Source organism: Centroberyx affinis, unplaced genomic scaffold (genome assembly GCF_046629955.1).
Source record: "Centroberyx affinis isolate AG114_WGS23_722 - 3 ecotype Tasmania unplaced genomic scaffold, CSIRO-AGI_Caff_v1 ptg000898l_1, whole genome shotgun sequence".
Classification (NCBI taxonomy): domain Eukaryota; kingdom Metazoa; phylum Chordata; class Actinopteri; order Beryciformes; family Berycidae; genus Centroberyx; species Centroberyx affinis.
In genome coordinates, this window is record NW_027279484.1 from 423,060 (window position 1) to 440,757 (window position 17,698).

Consider the following 17,698-nt stretch of genomic DNA (forward strand, 5'->3'; position numbering starts at 1 on the left):
CTTTCTTTCCTTTCCTCTATCTGGTTCTCATTCTCTCGTTTGCATGCTGTTGTTTCTCTCTCTCTCTCTCTCTCTCTCTCTCTGTCTCTCTTTTTTTTCTTTGAGCCTAATAGCCCCCCAAACCAGAATGGTGGGTTAGACTGTGCTATTTGCTTCTCAGTCTTGCTCTTCTACGATTTCTTCCTCTCCTCAACTGAATTTGTGAACACTGTTGGTTTGATCTGATGAAAATTGACTAATACACTAATCTGCCATCTCGCGCCACTAAAAATCGTTAGGAGAGGCATGTATTTTTCTTCTATTCAGACCTGGCAACGGAGGCACTACTTATCTTGCTCCAAGGTCAGCATCTCCTCAGTATTGTGACTGTCTCAACCTTTGCTAGCTAGTGTTGCAGGACAACCCTGATAACAACATTCATGGCACCTTCTACAACAGAGTTATTGGACCTGGCTGTTAAATCCCCTATGTACACACAAACAGTAACACCATTCAAGGAGAAACAGGGTCCAAAGACAAACATCCTTGCACATAGGCCTCCTCACAGTTCTCATTACAAAAGAATCTCCCTTTTGCACTCTCTTGCACTCTATCTCTCCGCATCTGAGACCCACCCCCTACTCTCCTGTGGCCAGGCTAGAGTGCTTCATGGCTGGGCAGATATTGGAGCAGGGAGCAGTAGGGGGACTAGGGCTAGAGAACCAAGGCTATGAGCTACAATGTAGGAGGTGGAAGATGAGTATGAGCAGAGGGGATTTTCCCTTTTCCTGGATGAATCAGCACTTAGAGCTTCAACAAACAAATGGGGAGGAGGAGGGGAGCTGGAGGAGGAAGAGAGGGGAGCAAGTGATGCACAGTAAAGAGAGAAACTGAGTTTGAAAATAAGAGAGAGAGGGGGCCCTGCATGAGATAAAAGCATGGCTGTTATGGAAGAGAGTGGGAGGGGAATTGTGAAATAGGGAGATCAGGAGAAAAAGGTAGAAAGATGTAGTGAGAAAAAGCACATATATTCCAGCTAGCTTCCCTATCAGCCATCTCAGTCTTCACTGCAGCACAATAATCAGCTCGAGTAGAAGGGTTTGAAAAGGATCCTAACATTTGAAGGCTCGCACTGTGTGTGACAAAGAAGAGACCTTGAGGAAATGCTGTCTGAAAAAGAGGAGTGTGTGGGATTCTAAAAGCAAACACTGGTTAAAGATGTGGAACATGACTCAGAGACTACTGTATGAGTTTGCCTCCCTGGCTTATCATACAATTTATGTAAAAAACAGTGTTTATAGATATACGTGTTTTCATGTGTATATGTGTTTTATATTTCTTAGAGCAGTGACCAGAATACCTACTTATGACGCCAAATCAGTGCAATTTTACTGCAGTGACCGCCAAGCGCTTGAGATGTGTTTAACCTTGATATCAGCTGTACTTGCCAGCGTTATTTAGGCAATCATGTCTTGAGTGTACAATATGTGTGTGGGAGGCTGAGCTCTGTGTGTATTCACACTTGCTTCTGTGCACACAGTTACGCTTATGCACAGGTTTTCTGAACATCCACTTTGGACTAGTATATAGTGTCCCTCCCCTCAAGTTATACCGTGTATTTGAAAATATTTCATTTTTATTGCAGCTTTCAGTGTTTCGAGATATACAGTTAGATACACTAAAGGATAATAACAGGATAAACAGCATTAACATGAAGTAACCCTTAGACCTCTCTTGTGTCCCTCCTCCAGAGGCAGCAAAAGCTGCTCACCAGTCGGCCATAGGAGGCTTGGTGGTGGACACCCCCCCTCACCCAGCACTAGGCAGTATTGTTGGTCCAGCAGCAGCAGTGCTGGCCAGTGTGCCCCCTCCATACCAACCGGTCAGTGTGCGCCACCTGGACTCTCAGTCCAGCTTGGAGGAGCCCCAGGACTACCTGTGGCTGGTCAACTGTGAGAGCAAGAAGCCCGAGCCCAACAGGTCAGTGTGTGTGTGTGTGTGTGTGTGTGTGTGTGTGTGTGTATGTGTGTCCATGAGTGCTTACACTATCAGTCAAAAGTTTGGACACACCTGATTGAATGTACTATGTTTTTCATTATCTTAAAGCCATTTTGTTCTAAAGGCTTATGCTTAGACGCTTGAGATTTGTTTCTTAGACAAATATAAATAGTGAAGTTGATGCCTATGCGTGTATTTCTTTCCAAAGCTTTTGCCTTTCCATCAAGGCCAAGGGTGGCTACTTTAAAGAATCTAAAATATAAGATTGTTTTGATTCGTTTAACAATTTTTTGGTCACTGCATAATTCCATTTGTGTTATTTCATAGTTTTGATGGCTTTACTATTATTCTAAAATGTGAAAAATAGTAAAAATAAAGAAAAATGTGTGTCCAAACTTTTGACTGGTAGTGCATATGTGCGAGTCTCTTCTCAGTGTGCTATGCTGTTATACCATGACAAGTTTCTTTCTGTACATTTTTCCCAGTCCAATTATTCTTTCCTACATTTCATTTTTGCTGCTGCTCTCCTCCCTGTCTCTGTCTCTGTTGTGTGGTGTGTAGCTCAGTGCAGCCTCCCTCTCCAGTGGAGGGAGACCAGGAGTATTTGCTCCTGGAGGAGTGTGAGAGCAAGACTCTTCCTCCACAGGCTAGTCTGTGAGTGGCCAGCCATCCAGCTGGAACTGCCTGCTTGTGTGGAGGGTTACACGTGTATAAACAGACAGACCAGGCATACACACACATGCACACACAAACACACACACACTGTAGCTAGGTACACTCTGCTGTAGATGTACATGGCATCTCTAAACGATTATCAATGCTGGATTTGATGTGTTTGAATGTGTTTTATCAACATGGCCTCCGTCTACAATAGAACAGACTGAATTGTTCTTTCCCTCACGCTATATTGTTTTTGTCATTGCCTGCATGTTAAGAAATTACCCAGCAAGTGAGTGACTCAATCCTTCACTTTCAGACCTCAAAAGTGCTATTTCATCATCCTAATATGGCAAGGGAATGCCAAAGATGAGTGATAAGACATGTCTTTACTTTAAATTACTAACTGTGGCATGCAGTGGTGTACCATGTTTGTGTGGTTTGTTTGACATCTCTAAAACAACATGTTGTGTTTTGGATATTTAGTTCTCTGGGGTATATGTGTGTTTTCTTCTTAGAGCCCATGCTGAGTGTTCCAAGTCTACCTCTTCAGAGACAGACCTGAACGACAACCTCCCCTCCCACCGCACACCCACATCCACCTCCTCAGCCAAGCACGCCTCACACAACGGCTTCTTCCCCCAGCACCCGGCCCCAGCCTCCGCCTCCTCCATCTACGACTCGCCACCGTCACGCGGCGCCTCCCTCTCAGCTGACACTGGCCTCTACCACCTCCCCCGCAGCTACTCCCAGGACACTGTAGTGCTCCCCAAGTCGGCCTCCTCCCCTGCGGCCCATCCCGACGGCGGGGAGGGCTCCGACCTGTACGTCTTCAACACGCCGTCGCGGAAGCCCTCGATGGAGACGCAGATGCGCAACCTATCGGTCAGTTACGACATCCCGCCTACACCTGGTGCCAACTGTACTTACCAGGTGCCTCGCACGTTGCCGTCCTCGGCAGGGGGAGGAGGCTCGGAGGGTGGGGGAGATGTAGTCCCCCCTCCCAGACCACCCAAGCCTTCGCTCAGCTCCACCTCAGGACCCCCACCGCCCCCTGCTGAGCGCTCGCCTACGGACACCTATTGTGTGCCTCGCTCAGCCTCGGAGACGGACGGAAACTACTGTGTGCCCACCAGTGCTGGGAGTAAGGCACTACGCAGCAACACTATTGGCACTGTCGACTCTTCACGCCTCCGGAAAGGTTTGTGTCAGGGCGAGGGCTTTGTTTACTGCTGCTGAACATAAAGTTGGAGTTGACGCTTACCGTGCATTAGCAGACTGTAAAAATGCCATTGTGTGGTGTTTAATCACATTTACTAACCAATATTTCTTATTTTCTCCTCCTCAGAAAGTCTTTATACCATGTCACACTTCACGATGCTAAAATGCTGAAATCAAACGATTCTAATATTAAGACCAATGGCGTAGTGTTTGGGCATGTACCCATCACCAGCATCCACCATCATATTATAATGTGAGATGGTCACAATGTCCCACTCAGTCACTGAGCTGTCTTATTTCCCTCTCACTTGAAATAACAGATCATTTCTTACCTTTGTGTGCTGTAATATGAGCCACCACTCAGACACTCTTTAAATGCACTTTTCAACGCCTTTGAACATCTATCATGTACGTATTTGATATTCTTTTGAGCTTAATCTTATTTTAGATGGATGATGAGAGGCGTCACCGGAGCACTTGGCATGTTCCTCCTCCAGCTGCACTGCCTATTTTCGTCTTTACTCATCTATTTTCGCCCAAAACATTGAAACTATGAAACTTAGCGGACCACTTCAGATCAGGCAATGCCCTGGAGATGTGTTAGGAGGCCTTGAAATTTAAGCGCTTTGATGATAATTTCCACATGCTGCAATCCCAAATCATGTATAACTAGACTCACAGTAATCTGATGGGCACTGTCTGAGGTTTTGATGGTGTCAAGTTTCAAGTTACGCATGAATTTATGGCTTGGTCGACTGCAATTATCCTTACGTTTTTTTTGTTAATACTATTACATTTTAAGTGAGTGGTACATTTACCCAGTCCTTTCCTTCATTACCTTTGACTGTCACAGATATTCCTTCCATCTTACATCATGACTTGCCTTCATGTCTTCACTCATGCACAACAAGTATACACCCTAACTACTACAACCCTAACCTTAACTACAGTTATCAGCCAAGGTGCTTTCAGACTTCTGCCAGCATCACATATGACAGCACAGACACATACGCATGATGGTGCTAGGCAGATGCTGTTCATCGTGATATTTGAATACTGTGTTAAAATTGCATAAGTGTAAGGCATCATTCCAAAGCGGCGATGTGGGTATAACATAACAGCAATTGCTGTGAGCCCATCATGAGTTTCATTTTGCATCTAAGCAACAGATGTTTTTACCTGACAGATAAGATAAGAAGATGATCTATTGTATAGAAGTGTCTGTGTAAGAATAACTAACTATAATTAGAATTATAATATATATAATTTATCCCACAGTTTCTTCCCGAAAGAGCGACCTAACATCTAACAACAATAATAACAATGCCTTAACCTTTACCACTTACCTAAAATTATAGGACTGAACAAAGTCCTGTGCAGAAAGGAAAAAAATAAAGAGGAGATATAGAAAAAAATAGGCAAACACCTAGTCAATAGTCCCTGGCAACACCCCAGCGACCAATTTGTTGACTAATGGAGTAAGGGGGGCAGCCACATTAACTCTCAGAGGAAGGAAATTGACAATTCTTCTCCTTGCTACTCCCTCTTGTGGTGACAAACGTCATTACAGGAGTGTTACTGGCAGGATAATCATTTACAAAAACCAAAGAGAATCTGAGGTCATAGATGAAACATTATCTCTGTTGTCAGTCATAGCCTGTACTAAGGACTTGTGGAAGCTTTCAAACTAGCAATCATTACACATAACAACATTAGGTAAGTGTCCCCTGCTTCAACTCGTAGAGCCGATGTAGGTATAATTCTAATTTAATATACTTGAAACTTCCGTGAATATTCCTCTCAACATGAGATGTAGCTGAGAAATGTATCTCCACCTTGATGACTGATGTTCAGTGGGTCCAGAGGTCTAAAGGAACTGGAATGGAAAGACACTGTAAAGAACCATCGTACAGTAATAACAGTCCAGCTCAAGTGATTTAATCTGTCCTGTGAAAAAGGTGGGGTTTCACTGGACCCCTTTGAAACGTTCTCTCTATTCTTATGCAGTTCCGACATTGCACAGGAGTGACATTTCTCATCTTAATTATTCCCTGCCCCCCCCTCCCCCGTAGTCTTTAGCCCATAGCTTTATCGTGACAATCTCATTTGGCTTTCAAGTTTTGAGCTTTTCCTAGCACCACTGTGGTCCCTGTGGCTGTAAGTGAAATGCATTAGCATCAGTGCCTAATGACCACGCAGAGAACAACAATAAAGCACTATACAGCCTTTGTATAGAGCTACTAAACACACCACAGCCCCAATGCATAATTGAATGTTTGCAGAGTCATGACAAGAACTTAGATTGTTGAGATGTAAACATTCAGGCCATCATATTATATAGATGAGCTTGAAATTAAGTTGGAAAGTGTAGGCTTATATGTTCTACATTTACAGATAACATTATTATATTGAGTTTGTTTGTATATATTTCAAATATGTGTACATTTGGTAATACTTATTTGGTAATAACACTTACTTGTGTTTTGCAGATTTTGGATCCCAGGACTGCTATGACATTCCCAGGTCATTTCCCTCCGACAAAAGCTGTTCGTTTGACTTCAACCAAAGCTTCAACAGCTACTTTGTAAGTGTTGTTAATAGGTTATTTTCTAGTTCACTGGATAGTAAGCTCATAAATACATAGAAGCCAAGTATGCATCTTATCTTAGTGCCTGAAGGCTTAAACTAAATTGAGTGGCAGCCTCATACAGTGTGTGTGTGTGTGTGTGTGTGTTTTATGTGTGTGCCTGCCCCCCCCCCCCCCCCAGAAAAACAAAGGCATGATGCCAGTGGGTAGCCAGTCCACTGAAGAGGTAGACCAGAACTACGTCCCCATGAGCGCCAACTCCCCGTCACACCATCACTCAGGCAGCTTGTCGGAGCCCATGCAGGAGCCCAACTATGTGCCCATGACGCCGGGCACCGTGGAGTTCTCCTCCCTGGGCAAGCAGGTCCCCCCGCCCGCCCACATGGGCTTCCGTTCCAGTCCCAAGACCCCTCCTCGCAGGCCCATGCTCATCAGTGACTGCCAGCCCCCACCTGTGGACCGCAATCTCAAACCTGACCGCAAAGGTGAGAGGAGAACAGGTGTGAGTGTGTGCGCGTGTGTGCATGTACAGATGCAGTTGTGTGTGGGTGAGTAAATGTAGGTTTATCCAATTTTGCTGCAGGGTTGGTGTGTGTGCTGCAGTTTATTTGTTTGCTAACCTTGCTTGTGTATGCTCAGTAGTCACTAATACTACCCAGCTGTTCGTTCTTTGTCAGACATTCAGCTGCAATTCTCATTGTGCTGGCTCATGGTCATGAAACCTTCCTTAGATCAGTTCATCAGTTCCATTCATTTTCAAAACAGTGTCATTTATCATTATATCTTGTTTACTATTATGTCTCTCCCAGTTTATCTCCCTCGGTCTGTACGAAATACCACCACATTCCTCTAGGCCTGTCCTACACACAGCCTATTTCTCCTTTTGCTAAATTAGTTCAGTGCCTGCTACAACCTCTCCCATCCAGCACAGTTAGCCCCTTGTCAAAGGCACTTTTGTCCCGGCCTCCAGAGGCCCTGCGGACCATTTTGGAGGGGGCTGGTCCCTGTGCCACGGAGTGACCGAAGCCCGGACTGGTCACCTCCATCGCCTTTGTTCCCTCTGTCTGAATGCAGCCCTTTGATGAGAGACCTAATAGCAAGGGGAATTACAATCTGGGCAAATTGGAAGGCAGAGCAAGAGGCACGGAGAGAGAGAGAGGGGGAGAATGACAGGGCGGCAGGGAGACATCACACAGGCAAACCCAAAGGCCAGGGTCGTTATTGTCACTGTGAAGAAAATCGGACATGTTATAGCTATAAAGTATTTCATCTCCCAACAGGTATTAGAAAACTTCAGCTCCCATGGTCAGATTTCTAGTAAATCTTAAAGTGACATTTCACTTTGGTGCAGTATTTTCATTTTCAATACACTTATCTGGCCTGACTGCTGGCAAACAATATCTAACATTACCTTGGAGTGGCGGATATATGCTCCCCATGGAGCATATATCCATGGGGAGCTGCACATAAGCCAGGGTGAAGCACAGTCAAGTCAGATTATAAAAAACAACATTTTGGTTGATCTACTTTGATCAATAAGTATGATATTCAGCCTGAAACTGAAGGGAAGTAGATGCAAGTGAGTGACATTATTATTGGCAGATATTATTATGAGGATGTAAGTACAAAAAATACATTTGATAAGAAAGTGAAATATGACCTTACAGGTGCATTTCATTAAAAATCATTTCATAACAAATATAGTGGGTTTGCTTCAGAGATTCTTTGGGAATGATCCTTTGTTTTCTCCCTGGATTTTTATTTTTATTGATGTATTTGTTACCATGAGCCATGCCAAATTTCCCCTGCACTCTCTCTACACTTAGCCAACACACTACCTGCTGAGTCCATCTTTCTGTGCACATCTCTGTCTGATTTGGTTCTGTCGATTATGTTGTGAAGGCAGTGGTATCTGTGGTCAAGGCTGGCAAAAAACTTTCACTCTTTCATTGCTTTGACATGGGATTCCATTGCAATTAATGATCTTAGTTTGAGCTTGTGATACATTGTGATTTTAGCTCCTGTCAGCACTAAAAAAAAATTAAAAGAAAAATTTTGTTCTATTCAGTATGATAATGTAAAAGGAGCTATGTGCCTAGCTATTTACACTTAGTCTATTCTGCAGATCTGGGTGTTCTGTTCTTAATATGACATGCTTTCTCAGTGTGTTCTCAATGCTTATACACAGCTCATCATGCATGCACAGCTGTGATGTCAGTCTTTGCGTGGGAAGCCGTGGTGCATGGAGAGAGGTGCATGTTGGGTATTTTGGGTCTGCTGTTGTCATGACAATAGTCCTCTTTATAACTGCTGCACAGCGAGGTGGTTGGGGTTGGGTGTGAAATAGGTGTAGTTTTTGTTGTTCAACAAAGTCTTGTCTTTCGCTTTGCATGGCGGGGTTCGGTGTTGGAACAGGGTTAAATTGTTGTGATCATCAAAAATTTTATAATGAGCCAAGTCTTCTTTCACCAATCAGGTCAGAGTCCTAAAATAATAAGAGCAAAAGGTGTCGGTTTAGAACGAACCGACTCTCAAACCGTAGGTGAATTCCCGAGGGGACGACGCAAGGGTAGGTACTGCCATTGTGTATTTGAAAAACACCTTTCATTCTTTGACCTGTTGGCTCATGTTTTTTTCTGAGATGAACTGTACAAAAACACAGGTCAATTTAACCTTACTTTAATATTTGTTGTTTTCATTGAGGTGCATATCCATCCAGCGGCACCCAAATGGGTTTAAAAACATAAGCTGGGTGTCAGAGCTGGTGCATTAACCCGGTCTTATTATCTTAAATCCCAGCAGGGGGTGGATGGGTGTGTACCTCAGGGATAGCCAATTGGAATAGTCTCAGTTTTGGCACTCATGAGCTGTCACAACAGGCCTTTAGAAACATACTGTTACTACCATTCTACTTAAATGTCTCCTCCCTCTGATGTGACGTCTTTTATCCAATCAACTACATGCCAGGAAATTACTAACATTTCTCCTAGATATTTTTTGACCTGTTTATGTTTGCAATGTAACATTTTGTGCTTCCACACAACCCACATTTAGAAGTTTTTGCCACAACAGAATTATTTAAAAAAAAAAAAAAAAAACTATAATATTGTAACATGGCTGGAAGGCAACAGATAGCTTCTTCAGGAGGAAATTGAACAATGATATCATCTAATGAAAGAGACACACACACACACACAAAGAGTATGGCTTATCTTCCCTACTCTCCAGCTTTTGTCCATATCTACTGGCATGCCCCAGTTTGATTCCCTCTACATTAAGTATAGAGTCTTACATTTTACAGTGTTGTTTTCTCAAACTCATTGCATTGCTGATGGTGACGTCCATGGACATATTCCATTAGTAGGTGTGAGTTGTTAATAGCGAAAGGTCTCTTCTGCCCTCTGCAGTGCTCAGATTGACCAAAGCCATGGTGTCTATAGTGGGTTGCCATATTGTATTGCAGTTATAGTGTATTACAGCAGTGTTGTTAAGTAGCATTGCATTTTGTGTGCATTAATTATACTATAATTTGTCCCAGTGTTGGCCTTACAGTCTGCAATGGAATTAATGTGATAATAAAAAACACAAGATCATAGACACCCCAGTTGATAAACTGCATGTGGAAAATAATATTGTAACTTTTCTGCTGTGAACCTTTGTCCTCCTTACTTTGATGTAGCCTGTATGTCCTGAGCAGTGATTAACGGATGTATGTGTATGTGTACCTTCCTCCAGGAAAACCCGCCCCCCTGGAGATCAAACCACTGCCAGAATGGGAGGAGCCCTGCGCGCCTGTCCGCTCGCCGGTCACGCGCTCATTCGCTCGGGAGTAAGTGTCCAAAACCTAATACGGCATTTAAAATATCTATGTAGTCCTGGTGGCTTTGGGTGTGTTCACACTTTCCTGCTGTTTCCTACATGCCTTTTTTTTTTTAGTTTAAAATCAATGGGGAGTAGTAGTAGATTTGGAAAAGGAGCTGTACCTCGCTTCTTTTTAGGAGTGCTTTCAAAAGCTGAGAAAAGATCAACATATTAGAAGAGCACATACGACGTGGACTGTTGTAAACAAATTGCTGAAATTGCCAGCTGAATAGAGCAGCTAATGTTGTTATGGAAACCGCGTGCGCTGTGCTTCCTGCTTTTTCATATTATCAGCACAAAATGCAGTTGAGGCAGTGTTATTTGCTTGAGAAAACAAAGTGGGATAATGTGAACACACCCTTTTACAGTAGATACAGTTAACTAAAGGAATAGACACTAACAACCCATGCATTACTGTAGTCACTTCATGACCAAAGTAGCACTGCTCATACTGTACAAATAAGTCTGGGATCTGCCCCAGAGCAACAGTACACTGAATGCAATTTGTTGGCTTCTCTAGGATGAGGTTTGTTTCTGTACTTCTTAAAGCTGCAGGGACTCTTCTGGCTGCAGTGGTTTATAGCAGTGGCTGTTGTGTCTTATGTCTTATTGTGTGCTTGCCAGAGACTGTATTTGTTTGTGTGCATGTGTGCATGCACACATACACACACACACACACACACACGTGCCTGGAAGTCGGTGTGTAAACATTGTGAATGCTGCTCAGTCCCTCTAGGTTTGCCATGCCACCGAGACCCCCGTCAGTGCATAGCACGGCCTCCAGCACTGACTCCGAGGACTGTGATGAGAATTATGTAGACATGCTCTCTAATATGTCCACAGACGAACCAGTATGTAACACACAACTATCTTCTCATCTAAGAAGTTGCATGATTACTATTTTCCTTTGTACTATTCAAATCACAAGAAACTTAAAGCTACAGCATAAATATGATAATCAGATATGTCGTTTGTGATTTTTACTGATATGTGATTTTTTTTTTTTTTTGTGGGAGTATTTCACCTCATTAATCAAATAAAAACTACAAAAAAAGTTTCTACTACAGTGTACCGTAGATAGATGGTTTACTTTCAGGCAGAAAGACTCTCCAGTGTGGAACACCATGCAGCCTTGAAATGTTTTTAATTCATGTATATACATATACGTATATAGGAGTATACATCTATATATATGAGCCCAAGAATCAGTTTTAAGGTTCTCACAGTAACCTGTATTTCTTGTGCAGAAAGTATTAGAAGTCCCATTGCCATTTGCAATCCTTGCTCCACTCCCAAAGCCCTACCATACTATGGACAAATCAGTGGTTGCCGCAGAGGGACTCCTCGCCACTTCAACTCTTTCTTTACAGTCTCCTCTTCTCTTGCTGCTCCGCTTTCTTTTCTTCTTCTCCTTTTTTTCCCAGTTCCTTTGCCTTTCAGGTATTCTGTTCTGTGGAAAATGCTTCATTTTGCTAAATCAATACCCTCACTGCAGTTATTAAGATCCCTTTTTGTTCTTTGGGGCGCGGGTTAGAGATGGAATCAAGTTATGTGATGTGTTTTGAGTCGCTCAGTGATGTCTGTCTGAAATAGACATTCATTTTCAATTTTTTTATGCTCTATTAAGAATAGAGTGGGTACATCTATCATACACTGATGGGGGTAACAGTGCATCTGCATCAAGAGGGATACTTCCTCTTACAGTCTGGGTATTAGATGTAACATTTTCCCATTTTGGTTGCTATAACAATTATTTTCCTTTTTTCCAACATTTGCCTTGATATTGTCTGTTGACTTCCTGTTCCTTTATCACTCATAACGTTAATTTCTTTCTTCCCAGTCCCCCTTTTCTCTGGCTTTGCCCGTTCATCCATTCTTTCTCCTGTGTTTTGTTCTTGACCATCTGCTTTTCTCTTCTTTCCTCTCCTACTATTTCCTTCTCACTGTGTGTGTGTAGAGAGGAGTCCTTCTACTGCACTGTCCCCATCACCCCTGTAAAGAGGGAGGTGGAGGAACTTGACACCATAGAGGAGGTGAGCAGGGTTGCCAGGTTAGACATGCATGGGCTGCCATGTCAGAGCACCAAAGGTTATCAGTTTCAGATGTTATCATAAGATCAGGCCAGGGACGTTCAGCAAGAATATACACAGGCTGGCTGTATGGTCCAGGCTGTGCTGTAATCAATCCCAAACAACACCTACAAGCTGCGGCTTGGATACACGAGTCGCAGTGATTTTTAGTTGTAAATTAAACCATCCCTGTCCTGAGAATTAATATCTGTCCTAATTCTGTCACCATCCTAGTTCTAATACTCCCACCCACTTGTAGCTTAGAATTAACACCACCTCTAGCTCCAGTGTGTATGTTAGTGTTGTCACAATACCAGAATTTTGACTTTGCTACCAATACTGAGTGTGATAGTTAATAATTGATATTGCGATACCACAGCAAAAAAAAGTAAAACATCAATCAGTGTCACAGAACAACTGTGCTTTATTTTAATCAAAACTGTCATGGAAAGCACCATAAATTCAACAAGATTATAGATAACTTAAATAACTTAAAACATTTTCAACTCTGCAATGGGAGAAAATTAAAGAATGAACAGAAAATGAACTGAAAATGAACTGTGCAATGATGTAAAAATCACTGAGATGCTTTTCTAAATTACTTGTGTTACTTTGTGTTGGCTCTGAGTTAAATGGTTCCATATTTTGCTCCTGGCTCCAGTTTCAACCAGTTTACGTGGACTGTGATTCAGCTCAAGACATGGTGGACTATCTTACGCTGTCGACATGTTTTCAGCTGTTTGATTTGCTTGAATCTTGTGCTGACTGCTGCAGTCCATTATCAGGAGCCAGATTGCATATCTGTGTATTCTAATCCACCTTCTTCTTCATCTTTTAACTGTCCCAATCCACGAGCCATCCGCACTATGTCTACGCCCTCTGAAGGCGACGTTGAAATGTAATTTTAGCTTGCAGAACGTGTCAAATGTTTATAAAATTAAATGTACGTTCAGTCTCTTGCAGTGGTATCGAAGTAGTATCGAAATTCTGGTTATTGTGACAATGCTAGAGTGTGGTAATATGTGCCAGTGGGCCCTTTCACTGTGACCCTGCCTGAATGTTCCTCTTCCATAAATGAAGTCCTCTGTTCCTGGGTTTATAGAACATGAAGCTGGGTCCGCCCATGACTGCGGATGGGGGGAGCAGCCCCATGGTGAAGCCGAAGGGAGACAAACAGGTGGAGTACCTGGACTTGGATCTGGACCCCGGCAAATCTACCCCACCTAGGAAGGTAGGACTCTCCTTTACCTGCCCCCTCACACCCTGAGGCACACACAGACAGCTCCTCAAACAGGGATTGGAAGAACATGGGAAATCGATTTGACGCCATTTAAAGACTGATCTCTCTGTGTGTTTTCCCTCCTGCAGAAGAAAAGCAACGGAACTGGCATGGCAGCGTCAGACGAGCGTGTGGACTACGTGGTTGTGGACCAGCAACGGACACAGGCCCTAAAGAGCACCCGGGAGGCCTGGAACGATGGCCGCCAGTCCACAGAGACAGACACCCCCACCAAGGGACCCAAGTGACCCTGCTCACCCCCCCCAACCCACACACACACACACACACACACACAGAGCTCACTGGGCCCTCGACACTAGCGCAGGCTGCGGCTCGTGCTCTGGGACAGTCCAGCTGTCACTTTCCACCTCACTGAGATCCTTAGTCTGTAGGGCCCAGTGGAAACTCCAATAGCCACTGAACTGTCTTTAGTTTACACTGCTGTCAGGCCAAGGACAGCACAGCGCCTCCAGTTGTAGGAAGGGGTGTGGGCCAGGAATAAGCTGTATGCAGTATGAAAGCAGGTGGAAGGATGGACCTGTCTTCGGAGTTGGAGTTCAGCAGACTCATGAACTTTGAACACTCACTGCCTCTTATGTTGGATTACAGTCAGAACTTTTTGTTCTGGTTTTCACCTTTGAAAGGACTATGGGCTGATGCAGAGATAACATTTCCTTTAAATTATAATGCTGTTGGATATTATGTTGGAGTGTGAGTGAAATCACTTGGTAACATGATCAGAATACTTTGTCAATACAGCATTTACTGGTCAGTGTAGCTGGTTAACAGTTGATTTCTCAGTGTCTCCTGTTTAAGCGGGCTGATGTTTTCTGTGGACACTGATCAGAGGTCAGTTTTACAAGTTCTTCACTAATGGTAAAAGTTACGAAGGATGGCTGAAACTGACCCCAATTCTGTGCCTAAGGAAAACTTCAAACTGGATCCCTAAGGTAACCTAATACAACCAAGTTTCATAGAGGAATATTAGATGTTTTTCTTTCAATGCAAAGCCAATTGAACTCGCTCATTTTTACGAAATGCAACCAAGTGCTCAGTCAAAGCTTTGGATTCACTCAAAGCTTCGTTTAATCCACTGAAAATGATTTTTATTTCCAGTTACTTTGTGAGTGGGAATGCTTCAATCTGTTTTAGAGGAAGTGCAAAGACTGTACAAAAGTGTTATGTATATAAACAGGAAAAGTGTCCTTTATTTGTATGGAATATCCAGTGTGTTTGACTCGAAGGCATGTGGATTCTGCAGGGTAGAATCCTGTGCCTGTCTTAGGTGGTATCAGGACTTGTGAGAAATGAATGAATTACTGTGAGTTTTTAAAAGAAAGTGAGAGGCTTTCTATAAGTTATGCAAAGGTATCAAACTTAGGCTAGAGAGAGAGCGAAAATCAGGTACTCTTAAGAAAATGCATACTAATACAACTATCCATTTCTAATTTATTTTTCAAGTTATTTCATCAGGTGGATTTTCCTGTCCACAACTAGCTCAGTATTCTTCATTCATATGGACAAAGATCTGCTAAAGTCTGTAGAAAATGCTTAATTTAACAAGCACCGGTCAATTAGTTTCAGACGTTCATTGATATTCCTCATTCCTCTCTCCTCTTAGGTTTAATTTATTTCAAAAGGAGCTGGCATACACTTTTGGGAAATTATTTGACTGCCTTATCTAGTCGACTTGATGCATCTGTGCTAGGTAGTGATAAAAGTTTTTTTTTCTGCATAGATCTTTGCTTTACTAACCTTTGAACTCTCACTCAGAAGTCCCAAGCATGTGCTACCATAAAAGATAAAATCATTGCTGTACATATTTTGCCATCAACTAGTCAAACATGTATCATTTGAACTGAAAACTGTGCCTACTATGTCATCTTCATACTACTTCACTCTTTCTTTATTGCAGTTTCTTTGTGATATGGACTGCAAAGCTGATGATGCTTTATCTTTTTTAATGAATCTAGAGAGAAAATGTCGATTTTAAAGTGGACTAAATAAAATGCAACCTTTTATGCATGTGTTGGCTTTTTCACATGATTCCACTACAATTTGGAAATCATAATGGAAAGGAGAAGAGCTGTGAAACATTAGCTTTCTGCTGCCTCCACAGTACCAACAGTCAAAACCCTCTCTGTATATAATGCAGTTAAGGGTGCGTTGGGAAGGAGATAAGGAGGGGGGGGCAGCATGACTTCACTGCAAAAAATATCCATCTCAATTAGTCCTTTTAGTATTGAAATAGTATTTTTCTTCAAACAAAAAAAAACTCCCAATGGTGTGAGATAGGCCTGAATGAGAGTAAATGACTTTTGCAGTGTTAATGTATGACATTCTACCCATGGTGAGTCTTCTTTCGTTTTAACACACATACACACACACACACACACTCTGTCCACTTCCTAGCTCCCTGTCATCTGGATACTTGTAGGATGAAGCAGCCCCTTCCCGTTATCAGCTTGGCTTCAGGGCGCGGTACGTGTACATGTTTTAAATAATTGATTTTACACAACCACCCTAAACACAACCTTTTACTTCTGCCATCACCATACAGCCCGATAGTGTCTTTTATCAAACTGATTACCTTTTTGGGGTATAGTTGACACATTTGGCATGAATTCACTATCAGCAGCTGATTACAGTTTTCCTGAAATCAAACTTCGATGGGTCGTGGAAGCCTCGAGGTTCGGGGTCAGTGTGGTTTTCTAGCTGAATCACTGATGTAGTGGTAAATCGAAACTTGGGTGCAGACCGGAGGGTGCTCCTCTGGTCGATGAGCATCATTGCAAACAACCACCAGTTTAATTAGATTTTCAGAAAAGCACTAATTTGTTTTGTCCCCACCACAGAACACCCTTTTTTTCTTTGTGTAACTTGCATCAGTTAGATATTACCGAGGTGTATGTTCTGAATTAACATCATAAAGATTTTTATCAGCCTAAAAAGGTCAGTAAACTTTATTCCTACGAGAACAAGTTGGGTAAATTGACTTTAGGTGGCTTTACCCTCCACTATATCACCGATTAGACCTATTATTAATGTATTTGTGGATGTCTCATTTAGAAACTGCTACCTTTAGTATATGGTGTTCACAAATAACACTTACATGATGGATATTTGGGGAGCAAGAGTCATCTTGCATGAGAAGCCCAAACGTTTGTCAGTCACTTCCTTCTTTTAGCTCCAGCTAATTGGACACTAGGTGGAGCTGTTGCTTGAGGAACTATACAGCTTTCATTTGCCTACCTTTTCCCTCCGCCCACACCCCTCCAGTGCAGTCACTCTCCCTCCTGATGTCCTCTTGTCCAAGGCACTGCAGTGCTGTGGCAGCCTAAACCCCATATGGATTCTCCAACATGAACCCGACTGTCCAAGGCGCTGCCAAAGTCTAAAGCATTCCTGCATCGCCAAGGGCCCCAGAAGCCCCGGGGTTGCCTTTAGATCAATTTGCAATTAAAATTCAAATGTGTGGCTATATCTTCAATAGCTGTACATTGAATTTTAGAAGTGTTTGCCTAACCTCTCTGATGGGGTGGTCCCTTCACTGTCTGGATGCGAGGGTTGAATGCGATGTGCAGGAGGCTCATAAAACCTGCCTGTCTTCATTTGAGCATCAACCAAGAAGCCTATGGGAAGGTTTCTATCAAACATAAGAAATTGAGTGTAATCTCAGATTAAGATCAAAGATCACAAGGATGATTTGAGATTAATGCTTTTATTACCTCTTAATAATCAGAACTCGAGGTCCCCCTAATCGTGCTTCCCAGTATAGAATCACTGCACTTTCAACACACTTTTACGTGAATCTGTGTGTGTTATACCTCGCTGTAGGCTTACGAATACATTTGAGATAGCCTCAGGAAATTCTCCGTTCGGAGTGAGCAGGGGTATCCTTTAAATCAGTGTTTTTCAAAGTAGGGTCCGGCGACTCCCAGGGGTCCTTGAGGTGATTCCAGGGCATCCCCCAGCAAAAATGAGGAATAGTTTCAGTATAATATTTCCATTTAGAGAATGTATAAGAATGACTATTTAAATCATAGC

The 17,698-nt window shown here is 42.8% G+C and overlaps 1 protein-coding gene across 3 annotated transcripts in view; it reads left to right on the forward strand.

The window, feature by feature from the left end:
* gab1 (GRB2-associated binding protein 1) overlaps positions 1–15,655 on the forward strand; it is a 59,682-nt gene extending 44,027 nt beyond the window's left edge. For 2 of the 3 annotated variants that reach the window (XM_071521554.1, XM_071521557.1), the window contains exons 4-12: positions 1,731–1,959; positions 3,153–3,835; positions 6,345–6,439; positions 6,624–6,927; positions 8,919–9,011; positions 10,178–10,271; positions 11,031–11,154; positions 13,475–13,603; positions 13,741–15,655. In XM_071521554.1, coding sequence (XP_071377655.1) covers positions 1,731–1,959; positions 3,153–3,835; positions 6,345–6,439; positions 6,624–6,927; positions 8,919–9,011; positions 10,178–10,271; positions 11,031–11,154; positions 13,475–13,603; positions 13,741–13,899 — 1,910 coding nt within the window. In that variant the 3' untranslated portion in view covers positions 13,900–15,655. The remainder of the gene's footprint in view (positions 1–1,730; positions 1,960–3,152; positions 3,836–6,344; positions 6,440–6,623; positions 6,928–8,918; positions 9,012–10,177; positions 10,272–11,030; positions 11,155–13,474; positions 13,604–13,740) is intronic. The other variant, XM_071521556.1, reaches the window with a different exon arrangement.
* The last annotated feature ends 2,043 nt before the right edge of the window (positions 15,656–17,698 follow it).